The following is a 19343-nucleotide window of genomic DNA, read 5'->3' on the forward strand; positions in this document are numbered from 1 at the left end:
CTTGACGATGGTGGGTCGGTGAGTTGGGTTATCCCAGATTTTGGTACCACATGCATGTAGTTGCATTGCATTAGGCTGTTTTGCTATTATAACATGAATGGAAGATTGTCCAATGTTATAATATGTGTTAATTGGGTTGTTTGCTTGCTGATTGTATGGTTTGAATCTGATCATAACTGTGATTGGGTGAATGGCATGTGAAATGATATTTTATTATCTATATCTTATAACATTAGTTAAATGTGAATGAGACTCACCCTTACTGTTGTTATTTTTCAGATTGAGGAGTAGCCCTCGTACTTGGTGAGGATTAGCTCGTCAAGTAGTTCGTTAGAGTCAGTTGGGTCCGTGTCATGCTCTGGTCGTGTAACACTGGGGGCGTCGTTTAGAGTTACTTGTTAAACTTTTTATTTTGGATGGATTTTTATGTTAACGTCTTAAGTCTGTGACTTGGCTGGTTGTTATTCAGATGTTAAAGATAATTCCGCTGTGTTAAACATGATGATCTGAATAAATTTGGTTGACGTTCTCTTTTATGGCATGACATGAGTATTATTGCTTAATTATTTGGAAGTTGTAATGCCCTTTTCCATGTTTACTCTGATTATTATTTATTATTTATGCGGGGTATTAGAAGGGTGTTACAACTTACATCAACCAAAATATATAACAACAAAACATTCTATTTTATCCTTACTTTTGTTTGCTCTATTAAATTAAACACCATAAAAAAGATTACAGATTTTTGCATTTAATAAGGACAAATAAACTCCCACTCATCCATTTGGATCAAACTTGGAGCATGAATATTCTCCGCCTCTTGCTTTGGCTCCACAACGCGATTCTCATAATACCGATAAACCGCCGCACCGGACAATACTGCCAATGTTAACGCCTGAGCGTGCATTCTGTAAACCAAACAGAAATTAGTTACTATCCAAATAATTAAATTCATAATAATAATAATATATGTACCTAGCATGAATTAGCCTAAGACTTGGCTTCAATGGAAATTTTGTACGTGAATATGTTACAAGTGTTGCTCCAATTCCAGATGCCCAAAGTCCACCTGTAATCAAATCCAACATCAATTATTTTGGTCAAGTAGCATTGTCGGGTTTGTATTTGACGTCTCGCACAACTATTAACTGAACTGACTTAACAGAATACTAATTAATAATTCGTGCTTACGCATTTGATGTCTCGTTCAACTACTAAATGAACTAGCTTAACGGGATTATAATTAATAATTTGGTTAAAACAATTTACGACTAAAAGTAAATAAGTAATTAAAAGTAACTTAAAAATCAGTGACATGTAGATAGAGACAAAGATGTGTTAATCTAGAATGTAGTAGTAGTACAACTTACCAATTGTGGCGAGTTTGTGTTTTGAAACCCATGATTGAATTGTCTCCATGTTGATTTTTTGTGTTTCTCTGTTTGGTTATTGATATGGAAATTGGTCTTGGGAGTATTTATAGAAGAGAGTGGGAGGTTGATGCAGAAACGTGGGCTTTTTTGTTTGGCCCGTGGGTTTATTCATTAAGGTGGATTTTGCACCTGTTTTGTTGGAACGTGGGAAAGGATTAAACAAGAGGAGGTTTACACTGGTTTTGGTGAGTGTGGTGTGCCACTTTCTGTTTTTTGTTTGCCAACCAAAAGAAAAGTGCCACTTTCTGCTTTTGTTTGCATGTCTCATCTCTCATCTATTTTATTTTCCATCTTCTCTACTTTATTAATAAATCATGTTTATTTAATTAACTAATAGTGTATGATGTGGGGCATTCAGAGTTCACCACTATAACATTTTAATTTCAACTCCACAATAACAATAATACTACATTGTTTTTATAGATATTATTTGCTTTTCTTATTTTTTTGTCTTACCGATAATACTAGTATTCTCAATATTGATGGCGGGGATGAATAGGGGTCTTACAAAAAACATATATATTTGTTTTTGGTTTCGTCTCTAACACAGTCAATGGAGGTCATAAAAATGGCCGAACAACAGGGTATAACAGGATTCAAAGCTATCGAATTGTTAATCTCAAGAAGATAAGTTAAGGGTTTCGTCTCTTCATTATTTGTTTTTTTTATTCTTTTATCTTACCGATAATATGAGTACTCTCAGTATGATGGTGGTAATAAATAGAGGTCTTATTAAAAAGTGAAATGCTATCTTGACACTAAATAATGACACTACACCGTTAATATTATTATTTTTTAATTTTTTAATATTTTAATCAAACCTCAAAATATATTTTTGTACATAATTTAATAATACCACTCACATGAATGATATAGTGTATGATATTGGTATAAAAATTCAGTGTCATCATATCATTGCTCTATCAAAAATATTTCTCTCTTTTTTGTTTCATCTCTAGAGCAGTCAATGGAGGTCACAAAAATGGCTGAGCAACGAGGTGTAGTAGGATCCGAAACTACCGAATGGTCAATTCCAAAAAGATAAGTTGAAGGGTGTACAAAACCAAGACATTCTAATCTCTAAACGTTTGAGTAAAAAGTCTCGTGATTGACCGAGCAACCATGCTTCTAATCGATTTTCATTAAAGACATTTAGTGAGAACTATCCTAAACAAGAGAAAGACAAGAGGGCTCGAGTCATGAAATTTGATGATAGGTGGGACTAAATGTGTTCCACCTATTTACACCATGCATTTTTCTTTTCACTCCCAGCCTCAGGGCAATCAAATCTGTTCAAACCAACTATATCTATTTTGCTTGCATGATTTAGTCGAGCTGCCAAGAAGCGAATATAACCGTACTCGACGAGTGCATCATATAATATAGAAGACCGTAAAATACAAAAGACCGTTGGATCGACTCCATCACCTAAGATGGGCGCAGTGTAAATTCACTACGCCACCCCTCAATGAGCGTTTACTTGGACAAAACTTAGGTACAATTCTTTAGGTGTGGTTTTTACTATTTTCCAATGAAAATATGACAAGTGTATAATTTTCTCTTACACCTATGCAAATTTCTCCTATTTTCACTCACTAAATGATATTTAAGTATATTTTCATATTTTCATTGAAAAATAGTAAGAACCACACCTAAAGAATTGTACATAAGTTTTGTCCTTACTTACTTGTTCTTCAATTTTAAGTGAATGAATCTTTAATCAAACCCTTTGAAATGACCTTGTTTCATTGGATTACTAGTAACAAACCCGTGCATACGCACGAGTTCTGTTCGGTTATGCGAATTTGGATACATCACTTATTTTAAATAAAAATGTTAAAAAAGAAAAAAATTAGATAAATAATTGATTATTTCATATATAAAAATATTTAGATCAATAATAGATTTTTTCCCGTATACCATTTTTGGATTAAAAATATTTAATCATAAATATCATTTCTCGTATATAAAAATATTTAAATCAATAATAGATTTTTTTTCCCGTATACAGACTTCATTTTTGTTTAGGTATCATTTACAAAAATATTTGGATCAATAGTGAGTTTCGTATATAAAAATATTTAGATCAATAATAAATTTTTTCCCGTCTACCATTTTTAAATAAAAAATATTTGGGTCATAAATACTATTTTTCGTAAATAATAGATTTTTTTTTCCGTATACAAATATTAATTTTGTTTAGATATCATTTACAAAAATATTTGGATCAATATTAAATTTTCGTATATTAAAATATATAGATCAATAATATATATTTTTTTCCGTATACCATTTTTTGATCAAAAATATTTGATCATAAATACAATTTCTCGTATATAAAAATATTTAGGTCAATAATAGATTTTTTCCCGTATACAGACTTCATTTTTGTTTAGGTATCATTTACAAAAATAAGGGTATTTTGGACTTTTCCACGACCATTAATTTTCTTATATTATAGATTGATAAATTTTTTTTGGAAGAAAGAAGTGAGAAAGTGATGAAAGAGAAAAAAAATAGAGAATAGAGGGAGATTTGATAAGTTTGATAAAATAGAAGAGTTGTATTATTTTAATAATAAAATTAAAAACTTTATGGTACAAAGACCAAAAAACCACAATTTTAATGTGGTGACAAAAAATCAAATAAGGGTATTTTGAACTTTTGCACAACCATTAATTTTCTTATTTTATTTATTTTATAGATTTGGCGTATTTGATTCAACCATCTTTCATTAATTAAAATAATTAAAAAAAAAGTAAAAGTAGGTTATAGGTTATAGTCATGAAAATTGATACGAGGTGGGACTAAATCTGTTCCACCTATTTACACCATGCATTTTTTCTTTTCATTCTCAGCTTTCGGGCGACCAAAGTTGTTCAAACCATCTTCATTGATAATGATTATATCTATTTCGCTCGCATGATTTAGTTGATCTGCCAAAAAGCGATTATAACCGTCCTCAACGAGTGCAACATAGAATACAGAAAATCGTTAGATTGACTCCAACGGCCGAGATGAGGCAATGCTTGAATCTACTGTGCCACCCCCTTAATAAATGTCTATCTATTCGTCAATCTTGACTGAACGAATCTCCAAATAAAATCTTTGAACTGACCTGGTTTCATTGTTTCATTGGATAATTTGGCGAATTAAAAACAATCATATTTCATTAATTAAAAAAAATGAAAAAGAAAAAGTAAGTAATCATTGATGTATGTTGAAAAAAATTATTAATGTTTTATAATTGAAATTATATAGTGCTTTGGAAATTATTTTTAAAGTAATTTATAATACGACAAAGAGAAAGTATTTTCAAGTTAGCGGGGGTGTGGGGTCTAGATGTGAAGCTGCATAGTAAATTGCTGTTTTATTACAGCCTTCATTACATCAACCCACAAAAATCTCTTCTCTTTCGCCATCAACCGAAAATTCCCGCTCCTTTTCGAACAACAAAAATTTCCCAAAAAAAAAAAATCAAAAAGCTTCTTCAGCAATCTTGCTTTTCACAACTCTTCTTCATAACCCTCATCCTCTATTCAATTTCATCTCCAATGGAAACTAACCCTAATCACACCAAACCCTAACAATGGAATCCGAACGAAAACGTAGATTCACCCGCAGAAATCCACTCTCCGATTGCACCAACACCACTCCATCTTTCTCCGTTCCCGTAAAGTCAACCAGACTCAAACCTTCTCCGTTAGCGTTCAAGAAATCTTCCACCAAATCCACCTCTTCCACCAACGTTGCCGCGAATCTCGATGACGCATCAAACCCTAGCTCCTTTGCACCGGACTTTGTTTCAACGCCTTTGCCCAAATCCTTGTCTCGCCGTAGTACGTCGAGTTGTTAACTGTTCGATTAGTTTATAGCATTTTCCGATTTTATTTTCCAATTTTCATTTGAATGATTTGTTTGTGGTACTTTTTTGCAAAATTAGGGTTAGTTTTAAGCTATAGATTATGATTTTGTGTGTTGAAAATGGTATAGACAAGGGCTGTGTTTGGTTTTTAAGCTGTTTTTAAAGCTAATTTTGACAAGCTTTTAGGATAGTTTACGAAAATCTTTTAGTTTATAAGAAAACAGTTTGACCATTTTATTTGAGTATAGATGTAGCTTATACAATACATAAGTACTTAATTAAGTTGTTTGTTTAGAATTGGCCCAATGTTTGAAGTATTTGTTCTTAGAGTTGTGTGGAGATTCGCTGTTTAATGCAATGTTTCTTCTATTGAAATGTTGTTGCGGTTAGGGAGGCATTAAAAACTTAGTTGCTTTTGCATAATTTCTTCTAATAGTCTGGTTATATTAGTTACATGATATATTAGTGCTATCGATTTCTTATTTTTCATTTTGTGTTAATCTTGTTAGGTTTATGCCTTTTTTAGGGATGTAAATTTGATGTATTCTGGCATGTGAATTGTGAATTTTATGCCTTTTGTTTTTTGCATCAGGGATTGTTAATCGTGAAGCTTCTGCGCCTATTTCTGTAGTCTACGGCCGAAGACATTCTTCAAATGAAAAGAATGATAAAGAGAAGGAAGTGGTTGTTCCTACTAGAAGCGTGCCCATTAAAAGGAAGGATAGAGGGAAGGATGTGGACATCTCTACAAGTAGCACACCCATGGATAAATTGAAGGAAGCGGTTGTTCCTTCAAGTAGCGCGTCCATTAAAAGGAAGGATAGAGGGAAGGAAGTGGACATTTCTACAAGTAGCACACCCGTGGATAAATTGAAGGAAGCGGTCATTCCTTCAAGTAGCGCGTCCATTAAAAGGAAGAATCAAGGGAAGGAAGTGGACATTTCTGCAAGTAGCACACCCGTGGATAAATTGAAGGAAGCGGTCATTACTTCAAGTAGCGCCTCCATTAAAAGGAGGGATAAAGGGAAGGAAGTGGACATTTCCGCAAGTAGCACACCCATGGATAAATGGCAGGAAGCTATCATTCTTTCAAGTAGCGAGACCATTAAAAGGTGGCATAAGGGGAAGGATGTGGACATTCCTTCTAGTAGCGGGTCCATGGATAAATGGAATGAGGTTATTCATGCAAGTAGCACACCCATTAAAAGGAAGGATAAAGGGAAGGAAGTGGAGATTCCTTCAAGTAGCACATCCATGGATAAACGGAAGGAAGTGGTTATTCCTGCAAGTAGCACGTCCGTGGATAAACGGAAGGAAGTGGTCATTCTTGCAAGTAGCATGTCCGTGGGTAAACGGAAGAAAGTGGTCATTCCTGCAAGTAGCACACCCATGGATAAACGGAAGGAAGTGGCCATTCCTGCAAGTAGCATGTCCATTACAAGGAGGTATAAACGGAAGGAAGTGGACATTCCTTCAAGTAGCATGTCCATTTCAGGGTTCTCTAGTCTTAGGTAATAATCCCTCCCTCTTTCTGTCTCTTCATTATAGTTATACAGTGTTGATATGCAGGTGGTATTAATTTTAATTACCAATAGTTGGGGGAAAGTAGGAATGGGCTGTTAAAAATTCAGGAAATGGGGGTATAACATTAAATGGCTAAACTTATGATTCTAAACCTGATATTATAAAATCTATACTGTTAAGGGAATTCTCTATCATATTTTGATGTTGTGTGCTGTGAGAATTGGCTGTATTCGGCATGGTTTGAGGATCTTGATTGAACTCATGAATCCTTTATTTTATTAGACATGTCTTTCATTCATTAAGTATGATCGTCACACTCTTGAGATAACTTATTATATAATTGTTCAAATACTCCTACTCGCTAGGTATCAACATTTATTGTTTTTAAAAAAACCTAAAATGCGGCAGCATAATGATTAGCCTTTGTAGTGTACTAATAATTAATCATACAGATGTACTAGTAGCACTCAACTCCACAGATGCAAAGTTGTTTCAGTTCCGGTCTTAATGTTAATATTAACCATGAGCTATATTGCATGTTCCTTTTTCTTCAAATTACAGAGAGAAAAGTGATGATAGGGTTGAAGATGCAAATCCATTCAAGGCCAAGGCATTCTCAGTCCCTTGTAAAAAGGTACATAACTTTACAGTTAAGTTCTGCATATCTTGTGAGCATGCCAAATTTTGTGTCTTTACTCATTAGCGTAGTATAGTCTCTGAAATGATTATTAGGTGGAAGTAGAGTGTCATTTCCTAATACTTCTTATCTTCGCTCACACCTTTTCCCCCATTTGCACACATGTTTCCCAGTTATAAGTTCAATCATGTCACACTAGATATTTTGCAATTAATTGATGCATTTTTGCTGAATTTTCAGAAGCAACGTGCCGGGTCATCTAAACAGGATGTTGTGTACACGGATCCCATCCTGCAAGATTTTCTAAAGAAACAGAACGCATACTTTAAAATGATTGATGAATTTGAACTCTTAGAAGAGGAGGTTGAATCGCTTAGTGATAGCTAGAAAAGTGGTAAGGTGATTGATGAACTTGAACTGTCAAAGAAAGCGCTTATATACTTGATAACCGGGAAAGTGGCATAGATGTAAGTAAGTATAAATAGCAGCTTGGATATTTTTTTTAGTGGGAGGTTGTATAGCTGTGATATGATTGTATTTTTTCACAATGTATTACTTACTACCTTAGTGTCACATCTCTGACCAAATAAGTAAATGTAAGTTCTAATAGTTAATAGTTTTGGTACTTGCAAAGTGAAGTGAAATTTGGTTAACACTTACAGGTCAATAGTCCTTATGAACTTATCTCTTGTTTCACTTGTAAATTACTATTTGGAGTGTGGTAATATATTCTAACAATTAATAAGTACGTGATTTTGATTGAATACACTGGTTTATTTTACTCACTCGTGATTCTTTAGTAACCTTGTTAGGCCAATTCAAATTGAAATAAAATACACGTATAATAGTCTAATAGACTTTTTATGAACAAGCCAAAGGTTTAATTTAAATATTTAGGCACAGGCAATGCCTTCAGAATATGCGTAATGGCGTGCAAGGATATATTTGGTTCTATAAGAGTGTTAGTAATATTTTCTTTTCAACACTCTCAAACACTTACTTTTTTTATTGATTGAAATATGTGAGTTCTTCACTTTGGAAATAATGGAAATAATACATAAAGTGGTATGATCCATGCATGTTTTAACTAATAAGAGAGAGAGAGAGAGTTTGAGAATGTTAAAAAGAGTGTTTTTAAAATTTCTCTTGGTTCTATTTTTGATAGAGGCAAAGATGATTTTTAAGTCGGTGAAATGAATTTAATATGTTTGATTTTTTGAAATATAATTTTTACACTTAAATTCACAGTTTAACTTGCTTTTGCGAAATTTTTATGAAAATAACTATTTTTTCAAATAAATTTTCATAATAATCCATTTTTCACATTTTTTTAAAGTAATCCATTTTCAAACCATAAAAAATTGAAACGAAGAGGTGTTGTCAGATGAATTGGTGTCTCCATTTAAAAAAACAAGATACGTTGTCAATTGAATTGACGACTGCATGTGGTGTAGCCAATCCAATTGGCGACATCATACATTGCTTAAGAGGTAGCGCCAATTAGATTGGCGCCTATGTAAAACACTTAAGTGTTGGTGCCAATTCAACTGACTCCTGTGTTGGATGCATTTTTTTTAGAATAAGTAGACGTGCCATGTTATTCTAGAATGATCTCGCCATTGTGGTTCACAAAAGAGTTGATTAACTTGGATCTGATGGTGAAATTTAGTATATAGTTTGTGTCTTGGTGTTTCGATCTGGGATAGGTAGGTGATAATTGCAAATACTATGTATGACATCCAAGTTAATAAGAGTCGAAAGTAATAATTATTTAAGATTATAATAATGTGTACTTCTTTTTGGTGCCTTTATTAAACCTTTATAGTAGGATCTTAGTGTTTATGTCCCTTGAACTTTCTCTTGGAAGACACTTATCTCGAGGGACATGTTTTTTATCCCTTCTTACTCTAATCCGAAGGTCTTCATCGCTTCGTGGGACGTTTGAAATTTTTGCTATTTAGACTGTTCTTCACATGGGGCCTTTATTAGGTGGTCATCAACCCAAATAGGAACTCATCTTTTTTAGTGGAAGTGCTTATCCCACCCTAAATGGTGGAAAAACACCAAATAAAAATCTAAAAATGCCCATCTGAGTCTCACTAAAACTTGCCCCAATTGAATCTCACCCAAAATGTTTTCCAAAATTTAATCTGGAGATGCATCTTCAAACTCACCCTATTAATTTATTACTAATTCAATAACTCAGTGACAAATTTGGAAGAGCATTTTTAGAGTTTTGAAGCAAAAATTTGAAAATCTTCCATCTTTGTATGTTATTCAATTCCAAAGATACATTTCTGAAACTGTCAAACGTGATTTTTAATAAAATAGAATTCTGCATACTCTTCTTCCTCATGATCAAACACCATTTTCTTTCAAAATCCTTATAAATAATCCTTCTATTCTCAATCAAGATTTGCACTCCAAAACTCCAATCTTATGTTTCATCACATCAAAAGGAGCAAAAGGTGGAATTCAAGGTAAAGATCATTTAATTCGTTCCTCGTTGCTCACATTAATCTGGTTTTTGAGCTTAAAAAGTTATGTTGCGTCCGAAAATGCATTTCTTGATTCTAAACGAATTTTTGCGGAAGTGCATTTCTAGAATCGTTCAGTGTTAATTTCAATTTGTTTCTGCATATTTTTTATTATTATTTGCATTAGATATGGTGCATCCTAATGTTTTTCCCAAACCTATTGTGTCTATGGACGCCAAATGTGTTGAAGTGAAGGTGGTAGGTGTTGGCAACCAATTTTCAAAAGAACAAGATTTTGAATTTCGTGATTATATGCTTCAAAGGATTCGTATGGAGGCATCCAGGTTGGGGTTTGGCGTTGTAATCAGAAGGTTCAACAATAGTTAAGATAAAAGAGTTGCACTTGTGACAATGAGACGACACTGGTCTGAGAAAATGTGAGTGTTATTTTGAATCGCGTGATTATCTTTTGGCAAATAACAAATGGAGTTTTAATGTGATTTGTGGTTTGTATAACCATGACATATGTAACAAGTTAGCCGCCCATCCTATTGCACGTCTCCTTATGCTGAAAGAGAAGAAAATCGTTTCAGACATGACATTGGATATGGTGCAACCCAAAAACATACTTGCAACTATGAAACGTAAAAGACCTAGAAACATCTCCAATATCAAGCAAGCATACAATATCAATGTCCTTAACAAGGCGTTAAAGGGGATAGAACTGAAATGCAACAACTGTTGAAACTTCTAGATGATAACAATTATGTATCTAGGTGCCGAATATGTGAGGATGGAGTAACTGTTTGAGATATATTTTCAACTCATTGCAAGATCGATCGAAGATATTATGAAGATGTTGAAGCGTCCATCATAATGTTGAAATGTAATGTTCGATTTATATTAATGATTATTTATGGAAATTTCTTTATCCACCCCCATGTCTTCTTGGTCACCTCTGGCGAAAAACCCAAAATACCCCTAACTTCGGAAATGCATTTCTGAAATGCAAAAAAATGCTGTTTTCGGAGATGCATCTCCGAAAACGCTTTTTTTTTTCAAAATTTGTCTTATTTCAGAAATGCATTTCCGAAAACAGCATTTCAGAAGTGCATTTCCGAAATACTGGGCGTTTTGCAGATTAAGCAAAACAGCCCCCTCCCCCATTCATTTTTACCCTAAATCATCATCAAACTTTCTCTCTTCAGATTTTTTGCAAAACCAAGTTTGAAGTCTACATCAAAGCTACTCAAAAGCTACTCAATCACATTCAAAAGCTACTCAATCTCTTCAATTGATAAGTTTTTCAATCTTTAGATCTATGATTCAAATGCATTTTAGGGTGGTTAGAAATTGCAAAAATGATATAGGGGTAGGTTGGTAGTGGTATTTAGGTTGTTTAGAATCATTATAACATGTTTTAATGTTGGATTTTGGGGTCTGCCATGGAAGTTGCAGAAGTTGGCTTCGCAGGGGTGTTTCGGAAGTTCATTTTCGAAAACACCTCCATTCCCAGTTTCGGAAATGAACTTCCGAAGTGGTCCAGAATTGATTTTTTTTTTTTGTTTTTTCAATTGTTTCGCATTCTTATTGATTTCAATTGTTTTCAGGAACATGGCAGGCAACCCAGCACGCATCAGACAGGGGAGAGAAACCCAGACAGCGTCGGCTAGACGCGAGCGGGCAGCGCAGATGGCGCCGACGTAGGGACGGGGTCGTGTGCGAGTGCCCGTGCAGATGGACGAGGGTACTTACTCATCTGGATCCAGGAGTCGTCTGGCTTGGGTCTCTTCTTCCCGCCAACAGGAGGTACGAGAGGAGGAGGAGGAGGTAGTTAGATACCGGGAGGCGGAGGAGGTACCGGATGTTGACCCTCCACACGGGGAAGAGGAGGAGGAGGGCTACCCGGGAGGGCCCATTGAGACGACCTTGCTGATTTCCTACCACGAGCACGTCGCTCGACGTATCTGAGGGGAGAGGTATTTTTTATAATTTGTCCGACTTTATAATTTAACCATTTTTTATTTAGCTGCTTATTCAACATTTTCTTAACGGTCTAATTAACAATGTTTTTTTTTTGTTTTTGTTGTAACAGGAGATACAGACTTTGAAACAGGTGAACCACGCTCGGAAGATTTTCAGTCTCTTTAAACCAGAGGCGCAGTAGTTTAACGACGCGGTGACAGCTTCAGGGCTAGGTGGGCTGTGCATGAAGGGGTATACCACCATCAGCCACGGCATGCAGGGGGCCTTTATGGAGAGGTGGCACAGGGAGACGTCTTCTTTCCACTTACCGGTTGGGGAGATGATGATCACCTTGCACGATGTGCAGTGTCTTCTCCACTTGCCGATTAGGGGGATGCTGTTGGACCATTCCCGGATCCAGAGGGTCGAAGCCATCGAGTGGATGACGCTGTATCTGGGTATGGAGCCAGATATGGCTGACTTTGAGTGCCAGACGAAAAATGGGCCTCATCCGGTTCTCCACACTGAGCGCTTATTTCGAGAACCATCTGGTGGCGGCGGCCGAATCCGAGGATGCGGAGAACACCCTATTTGTGGAGTATCATCGTGCCTGTGCTCTCCGGTGCTGGTTCATGTTTGTGGTAGACGCTGCACTCTTTGTGGACAAGAGTGCAAGATATGTCGACGTGACCTACCTCCGCTACTTCATGGACTTGACTACCGTTCACCAGTGGAACTGGGGGTCAGCTATTCTGGTATACCTATACCAGAAGCTGAATAAGGCCTCCAACTGGAGGACCAGGCAGTTGACCGGATCCTGCACACTACTAATGGTACGTTTCATTTTAATTGTTTCACATTTATTTATGTTTTGTATTTATTTTTAATACATTATCGTGTTTGGGTTTCAGAGCTGGATCATCTCCTACTTCCCCCGCATCCACGGCTTTCGCGTTGATTCTGCGTACGAGGACGCCATGCCCAAGACCGCCCGATACGTTCTCCAGAGGGGGAACAATGCAGTGGGACCATACCGTGGGTACCTCGACCGCACGATGCACGATGACATCAGTTGGAGGCCATTCAGCGACTACACTGCTGTTGTCGCCTTTGACAGCATCTCGTTATATTCTGGCTGGTTGGCATGCGGGACCAACACCATGGTGAAGTATCTCCCTGAGCGGTGCATGCCGCAGTTTGGATTTGTGCAGATGATACCCAGGTCACCTTTTGAGGCTGCTCCCGACACAGTTACCCGAGTGCAGCTCACTGGCATATTTGCGGATTGGGAGCGTCATGTGGTCCCAGAGGAGTACCTTCGCATGCAGGTCACCCTGGACTGACACAGTGTAGAGGGGTATGTCACATGGTTCTATCGGGTGTCACATCCTCTGATGACATCCGACGCTCTCGGCGCTCCTAGGCCAGCATACGAGGAGATCCTAGAGAACCAGTAGGCCGAGGATGACCATGCCATTGATCTCCCGCTGATCTGCCAGCGGATAGAGCTGCTTGGGCGGGACGCGTTGGATCGAGGTATCATTGATCAGGGCGGTCCAGAGGCAGTCGCCGTGGTGGAGAGGATCGTTGGTGATGCGGGCCGTGCGGCGGTATACAAGAGGCAGAGGAGGTCCTAGGGAGAGAGGGTTAAGCATACCCAGTAGGGGTTTGGGTTTATTTTTCTTGTATTCAGATTGTATATTTCGCACACTATGACTCAGTCTGTATATATTATTTGGATTTTATTTATTATATTAGTATTTTACGTTGATATGTCGTTTGTTTTGTTCGGCGTTTTCGTTTTGTATATATTACTCGTTTTGTATATATTTTGTACGGGACTATTAGAAAAAACATAAAAAAAAAAAACAATTTCTGCATAATTCGGAAGTGCACTTCCGAAACCCCCCAAAATGTGAAAAAATGTGTTTTCGGAAGTGCATCTCCGTAAACACCCCCAATTTGGTGTTTTCGGAGATGCACTTCCGAAGTCTGGAAAAATTTAGAAAAAAAAATACTTCGGAGATGCATCTTCGAAGCAGAAGTAAGTTAGAGTTTTCGCTGAGGGTGACCCCATAGAGAGGTGGATAAAGAAATTTTCTTATTTATGTGATGTTTTGTTTTTTAAGTTATCAATATTAATTTGTTTTTGTATCTATTTCGTTTCGGCATTTGTTCTGATTTATGTAATGTTCTTTTTGTTTTGCCCATGTTTGTCATGAAAGGTTAAAAAGATAATAAACAACAATAATAAAAGATTAGTAAAAACAAGAATGAACTCAGGTGGTCAACAATATTTTATGTGAGAATATAGGGTATATGATTAATCTAATGAATAAAAAGACAAACATTATATACATTAAGGTACTTAAAATACATTTAATAATATTTCGAATATGTGAAAGGGTTCATGAAACATTGTAATTGTTTAAAACTATTTAATTAGGTTTATAAAGAATGAACTTTTTCATTATAAGTATACGAAACATTTCCTTGTTTTAAACATAATTGGTGAAAAAATATGACTAAAATTCTCAAATTTATGAATGTTATGATCCTTTTTCTTTTTCTATTTCTTATTATAACTGGAGTCAGTGGTAAAAAATTTTTTCTTTCAGAATTTCCTTCTTTATCTTATACATATATAATATTTAATTTAATTTTAATGATGCTATTTTTATTATATTTTGCATCACAGTATTGGGTGAATTCTGTTGTTTTCATGGTGATTGTCCAAGCTCAAATTGTGATCTACCCAAGGTTGGTACGTGCATGAGGCGTCAATGTACATGTTTGTAATATTTAAGTTTTGAAACTTATTAATTGTTAATTTGAAGTTAATAATTTTACTAGCACCTAAGATGATGTAACTGTTAATTTGTAATTCCTTGTGTCGAGGCAGTTTGTTACTCGAACACAAGGTGTGTCGAAGTGTGTAACAGTTTGTTACACATAAGTTTGTTTTAAATCTAGATAGGTTTGTTTTAGATTTAAAATAGATTAGATTTGATTTAGCTCCAAAATAGGTATTTTGGGCTTTTATAGTTTTGGGCTTTGGCTTAGGGAGAAGGCAAACCTAAATCTATAAATAGGGAGTAACCCTCATTATTTGTAATCAAGTCATTAATCTTGTATTCACAGAAGTTGCAGTTGCAAGTGAATAACAGAATTTCCACAGTTTGTGGGCAGAGAGAAACTCTGCAGAAAATACTTCCTTCTTCTCTTTTAATTTCCGCAAACCCTAATCCTAGTTTTGTTCCTATTTTCTTCATTGTCATCTTTAACGATAAGGAATTACTCAAAGGTTTGAGAGTCTAATTCCAACATCTGGTATCTAGAGCTCCGGTTAATCGATTCAAGGCAAGAAGAATGGCGATGGCAATGAATCATCCGAATGGGCATTTTCCAGCAACACTACCAATTCTGAAAGGAGATAACTATGAGAATTGGTGCAAGCAGATGAAGGTTGTATTCTGTTGTCAAGATCTTTGGGATCTTGTAAAAGAAGGGGTAGAACCGCTTGCAGAAGGTGCGAAGGAGGAAGAAAAAGCTGCTTATAAAGAATTGAAGAAGAAAGATTATAAAGCTCTCTTTATAATTCATCAATGTCTGAGTCCAGATAATTTTGAAAAGGTTAGTGATATAGAATCTTCAAAAGAAGCTTGGGAGATTCTTGAAAAATCTTTTGGAGGTGCAGAAAAGGTGAAAGAGGTGAGGTTACAAACTCACAAGAGAACATATGAATTACTTCAGATGGAAGATAGCGAAAGCATAACTGATTTCTTCACTAGGATTACGAAACTAGTGAATCAAATCAAGATATGTGGAGAAGTATTAACAACAAGAGCTGTTGTCTCAAAGATTTTAAGATCTTTGGCTCCTAAGTTCGACCACATCGTGGTAGCCATAGAAGAGTCGAAGGACTTGTCGAAATTGACAAAAGAAGAGCTTCAAGGGACGCTTGAATCTCATGAACAAAGAATGGCTGAAAGAGCTGCGGGCAAGTCGAAGAGCGATGTGGCTCTGCAGGCTCAGTCAGCAAACGAAAAGAAAGGCAAAGGAAGCTGGGCTGGAAATAAAGGTAGAGGTGGCTACAACAATTCGACTGGTCGAAATCAGCAAGAAGGAAATTGGTCGAATCAGAGAAAACCCTCATATCAAGGCAACCAAAGAGGTGGTGCTGCAGGTAGAGGAAGAGGTGGTGGTCGAAAGCCTGACAAGAGTCACATTCAATGTTTCAACTGTCAGAAGTATGGTCACTATTCGACAGTTTGTCCAGAAAAGAATAAAAGTCAAGAAAGTGATGCAAAGTTTGCAAAACAAGAAGAAGAAGAGATGTTGTTGATGGTCACAACAAAAGATGAACATAAATTCAAGGACCAATGGTACTTGGATTCAGGATGCTCATCACACATGTCTGGAAGAAAAGATTGGTTTGTCAACATAAGACCCTCGATGAAAAATATGGTGAAATTTGCAAATGACAATACTCTAGCAGCTGAAGGTATTGGTGATGTAATGATTACGAGGAAAGATGGAAAGAGGTCAGTAATTTCCAATGTGTTGTACATACCAGGCATGAAGAGCAACTTACTCAGCATTGGGCAGTTAGTCGAAAAGAATTACAAAGTTTCGATCGAAGACAAGATGATGAGAGTTGTCGATGCAAGTGGGAGGTTAATCTTGAAGGCTCCTATGTCACAGAATAGAACCTTCAAGATCGAACTCAATGTGATGGAGCACGAGTGCCTTGCAACTGCAGCTAGCAGAGATGAATGGATATGGCACTATCGACTAGGGCATCTCAACTTCAATGACATCAGAGACTTGAAAAGAAAGAATATGGTTTCAGGACTGCCAGAAATCGACATTCCAAACGAGGTATGTGAGGAATGTGTGCAGGCGAAGCAGCACAAGAATAGCTTCAGCAAGGACGCAGGAAGTAAGTCGAAGGCTATTCTCGAAATCATATACTCTGATGTATGTGGACCAATCCAGGTGGATTCGAATGGAGGTAACAAATACTTTGTTACATTCATAGATGATTTCAGTCGAAAACTATGGACTTACCTGATCAAGAAGAAAAGTGAAGTGATCGAGGTATTTGTCAAGTTCAAATCTATGGTCGAAAGACAAAGTGGTCGAAAGCTCAAGGTTTTGAGAACTGATGGTGGTGGAGAATATGTGTCGAAAGACTTCGACATGTTATGTGAGAAAGAAGGGATTATGCATGAGGTGGTGCCACCCTACACTCCACAGCAAAATGGAACTGCAGAAAGGAAGAATAGAACCATCATGAATATGGTGAGAAGTATGTTGAAAGGAAAGCATTTACCTAAGGAATTTTGGGGAGAAGCAGTGTCGACTGCAACATACATTCTAAACAGATGTCCGACAAAGAAGCTAGAAGGAATTACTCCAGAAGAATGTTGGTCTGGTGTGAAGCCTAGCTTGAGCCATCTGAAGGTATTTGGATCTATAGCACATAGACATGTGCCAGATCAGTTGAGAAGAAAACTTGATGACAAGTCGAGTCAAATGATACTTATAGGATATCATTCGACTGGAGGATACAAGTTGTTCGACCCAGTGAACAAGCAAGTAGTGATCAGCAGGGACGTGATCATAGATGAGCTTAAAGAATGGGATTGGACTGAAAATGTCAAGAAGGATTCAGTGAGAATTCTTTATGACGAACCAGCTACTGAAGTCGAAAGAGAAGAAGTTCGACAAGAAGAAGTCAGAGGTGATGCAGGCTCAGGCAGACCTCAGAGAACAAGACACATGCCTGCAAGGTTGCAAGAATGTGTGATTACATCAGATGATGTAGTCAATGATGAAGGTGAGCTGGTACATTACGCTTTCTACGCAGATGTCGAACCTGTCAATGCAACTGAGGCATTGAAGGATTCGAAGTGGGTGAAAGCTATGAATGAAGAATTGAAGTCCATCGAAGACAACAATACTTGGTCACTTGTCGAATTGCCTCAAGGCAAGAAGGCAATTGATGTGAAGTGGGTATACAAGGTGAAGTGTAATCCAAAAGGTGAAGTGACTCGATACAAGGCGAGGCTTGTGGCAAAAGGATTTCTTCAGAAGGAAGGAATTGACTTCGATGAGGTCTTTGCACCTGTTGCCAGGATCGAAACGATCAGGTTGGTTGTTGGTCTGGCGAACATGAACAATTGGCACATGTGTCAGATGGACGTTAAATGTGCATTCCTGAATGGACCCTTGGACGAAGAAGTCTATGTTGCACAACCAGTTGGGTTTGTGAAACATGGAGAAGAGAAAAAAGTGTACAGACTGCATAAAGCACTGTATGGGCTGAAGCAAGCTCCAAGAGCTTGGAATAAGAAGATCGACAGTTTCCTAAGGGAGAAAAAATTTGTGAAGTGCACAACTGAACATGGGGTATATGTAAGAAGAAGCAAGAGTGAATTGCTTATACTATGTCTCTATGTCGACGACTTGTTGATAACAGGTAGCTGCAAGAAAGAGATCGAAGGCTTTAAAGGTGATCTCAGCAAGGAATTTGAAATGTCAGATTTGGGCGAAATTTCATACTTCCTTGGTATTGAATTCTACAAGAGTAGTAGAGGTTTGATGATGCATCAAAGAAGGTATGCAAGTGAAATTCTCAAGAGATTTGAGATGGAAGAATGCAATTCGACTTCGACACCTGCTGAAACAAGATTGCAACTGTCGAAGAACCCAGATGAAGAAGATGTCGACCCAACCCAATACAGAAGACTTATTGGGTCATTGAGATACCTTTGTCACACAAGGCCTGACTTAGCGTACAGTGTAGGTATGATAAGTAGATTCATGCAGAAGCCAAAGGTATCACACCTAGCAGCGGCGAAGAGGATACTGAGGTATCTGAAAGGAACTCTCGACTATGGCATTCTGTTTCCTGCAGCTGATAAGGGAAAAGAATGCAAATTAGTGGGTTACACCGACTCGAGTTGGTGTAGTGATGCTGAGGATCGAAAATCCACAGCAGGATATGTGTTTATGCTAGGTGGTGCACCAGTTGCTTGGAGTTCGAGAAAGGAACCAGTAGTGGCACTATCATCATGCGAAGCAGAGTACATAGCTGCTTCTCTTTGTGCATGTCAAGCAACATGGATGGTGAACTTGGTCGAAGAGATAACAGGTAAAGATCATGGAGCAATTACCATGAAGATTGACAGCATGTCAGCTATCAATCTTGCGAAGAACCCGATAGCACATGGTCGAAGCAAGCACATCGAAATGAGGTTCCATTATCTTCGAGAGCAGGTAGCTAAAGGAAAGATGAATTTGGAACACTGCAGAACTGAGAATCAGATTGCAGATATCATGACGAAGGGAGTGCTGGTCGAAATTTTCAGAAGACTAAGAGCTATGATGAATGTGGATAGCTTAGACACAATGAATTAGGTGGTGTGTTAATTTGT

At 37.0% G+C, this 19343-nt stretch overlaps 2 protein-coding genes across 2 annotated transcripts; one reads left to right on the top strand and one right to left on the bottom strand.

The window, feature by feature from the left end:
- Window positions 1-551: 551 nt before the first annotated feature.
- Window positions 552-1524, bottom strand: LOC131617664 (uncharacterized). Its single transcript, XM_058888922.1, has 3 exons — window positions 1371-1524; window positions 976-1069; window positions 552-908 (listed from the first exon to the last, which is right to left on the bottom strand). Exons 1-3 carry the CDS (start codon window positions 1417-1419, stop codon window positions 752-754), a joined length of 300 nt encoding a protein of 99 aa, XP_058744905.1. The 5' UTR covers window positions 1420-1524; the 3' UTR covers window positions 552-751.
- A 3269-nt stretch (window positions 1525-4793) lies between these two features.
- Window positions 4794-8126, top strand: LOC131621050 (flocculation protein FLO11-like). Its single transcript, XM_058892258.1, has 4 exons — window positions 4794-5272; window positions 5891-6809; window positions 7384-7456; window positions 7700-8126. The coding sequence occupies exons 1-4, from the start codon at window positions 5023-5025 to the stop codon at window positions 7844-7846; spliced, it is 1389 nt and encodes a 462-aa protein (XP_058748241.1). The 5' UTR covers window positions 4794-5022; the 3' UTR covers window positions 7847-8126.
- The last annotated feature ends 11217 nt before the right edge of the window (window positions 8127-19343 follow it).

This window comes from Vicia villosa, linkage group LG7 (assembly GCF_029867415.1).
Source record: "Vicia villosa cultivar HV-30 ecotype Madison, WI linkage group LG7, Vvil1.0, whole genome shotgun sequence".
Lineage (NCBI taxonomy): Eukaryota > Viridiplantae > Streptophyta > Magnoliopsida > Fabales > Fabaceae > Vicia > Vicia villosa.

What these genes read in the sequence shown, in the direction of transcription:
- LOC131617664 (XM_058888922.1), bottom strand. Translation starts at nt 1,419, where the DNA reads ATGGAGACAATTCAATCATGGGTTTCAAAACACAAACTCGCCACAATT. An exon ending in ACACAAACTCGCCACAATTG is followed by an intron (nt 1,070 to 1,370) that starts GTAAGTTGTACT and finishes ATTTGATTACAG; the next exon opens with GTGGACTTTGGGCATCTGGA. An exon ending in CTTAGGCTAATTCATGCTAG is followed by an intron (nt 909 to 975) that starts GTACATATATTA and finishes TTTGGTTTACAG; the next exon opens with AATGCACGCTCAGGCGTTAA.
- LOC131621050 (XM_058892258.1), top strand. Translation starts at nt 5,023, where the DNA reads ATGGAATCCGAACGAAAACGTAGATTCACCCGCAGAAATCCACTCTCC. An exon ending in TCAGGGTTCTCTAGTCTTAG is followed by an intron (nt 6,810 to 7,383) that starts GTAATAATCCCT and finishes TTCAAATTACAG; the next exon opens with AGAGAAAAGTGATGATAGGG. An exon ending in TCTCAGTCCCTTGTAAAAAG is followed by an intron (nt 7,457 to 7,699) that starts GTACATAACTTT and finishes CTGAATTTTCAG; the next exon opens with AAGCAACGTGCCGGGTCATC.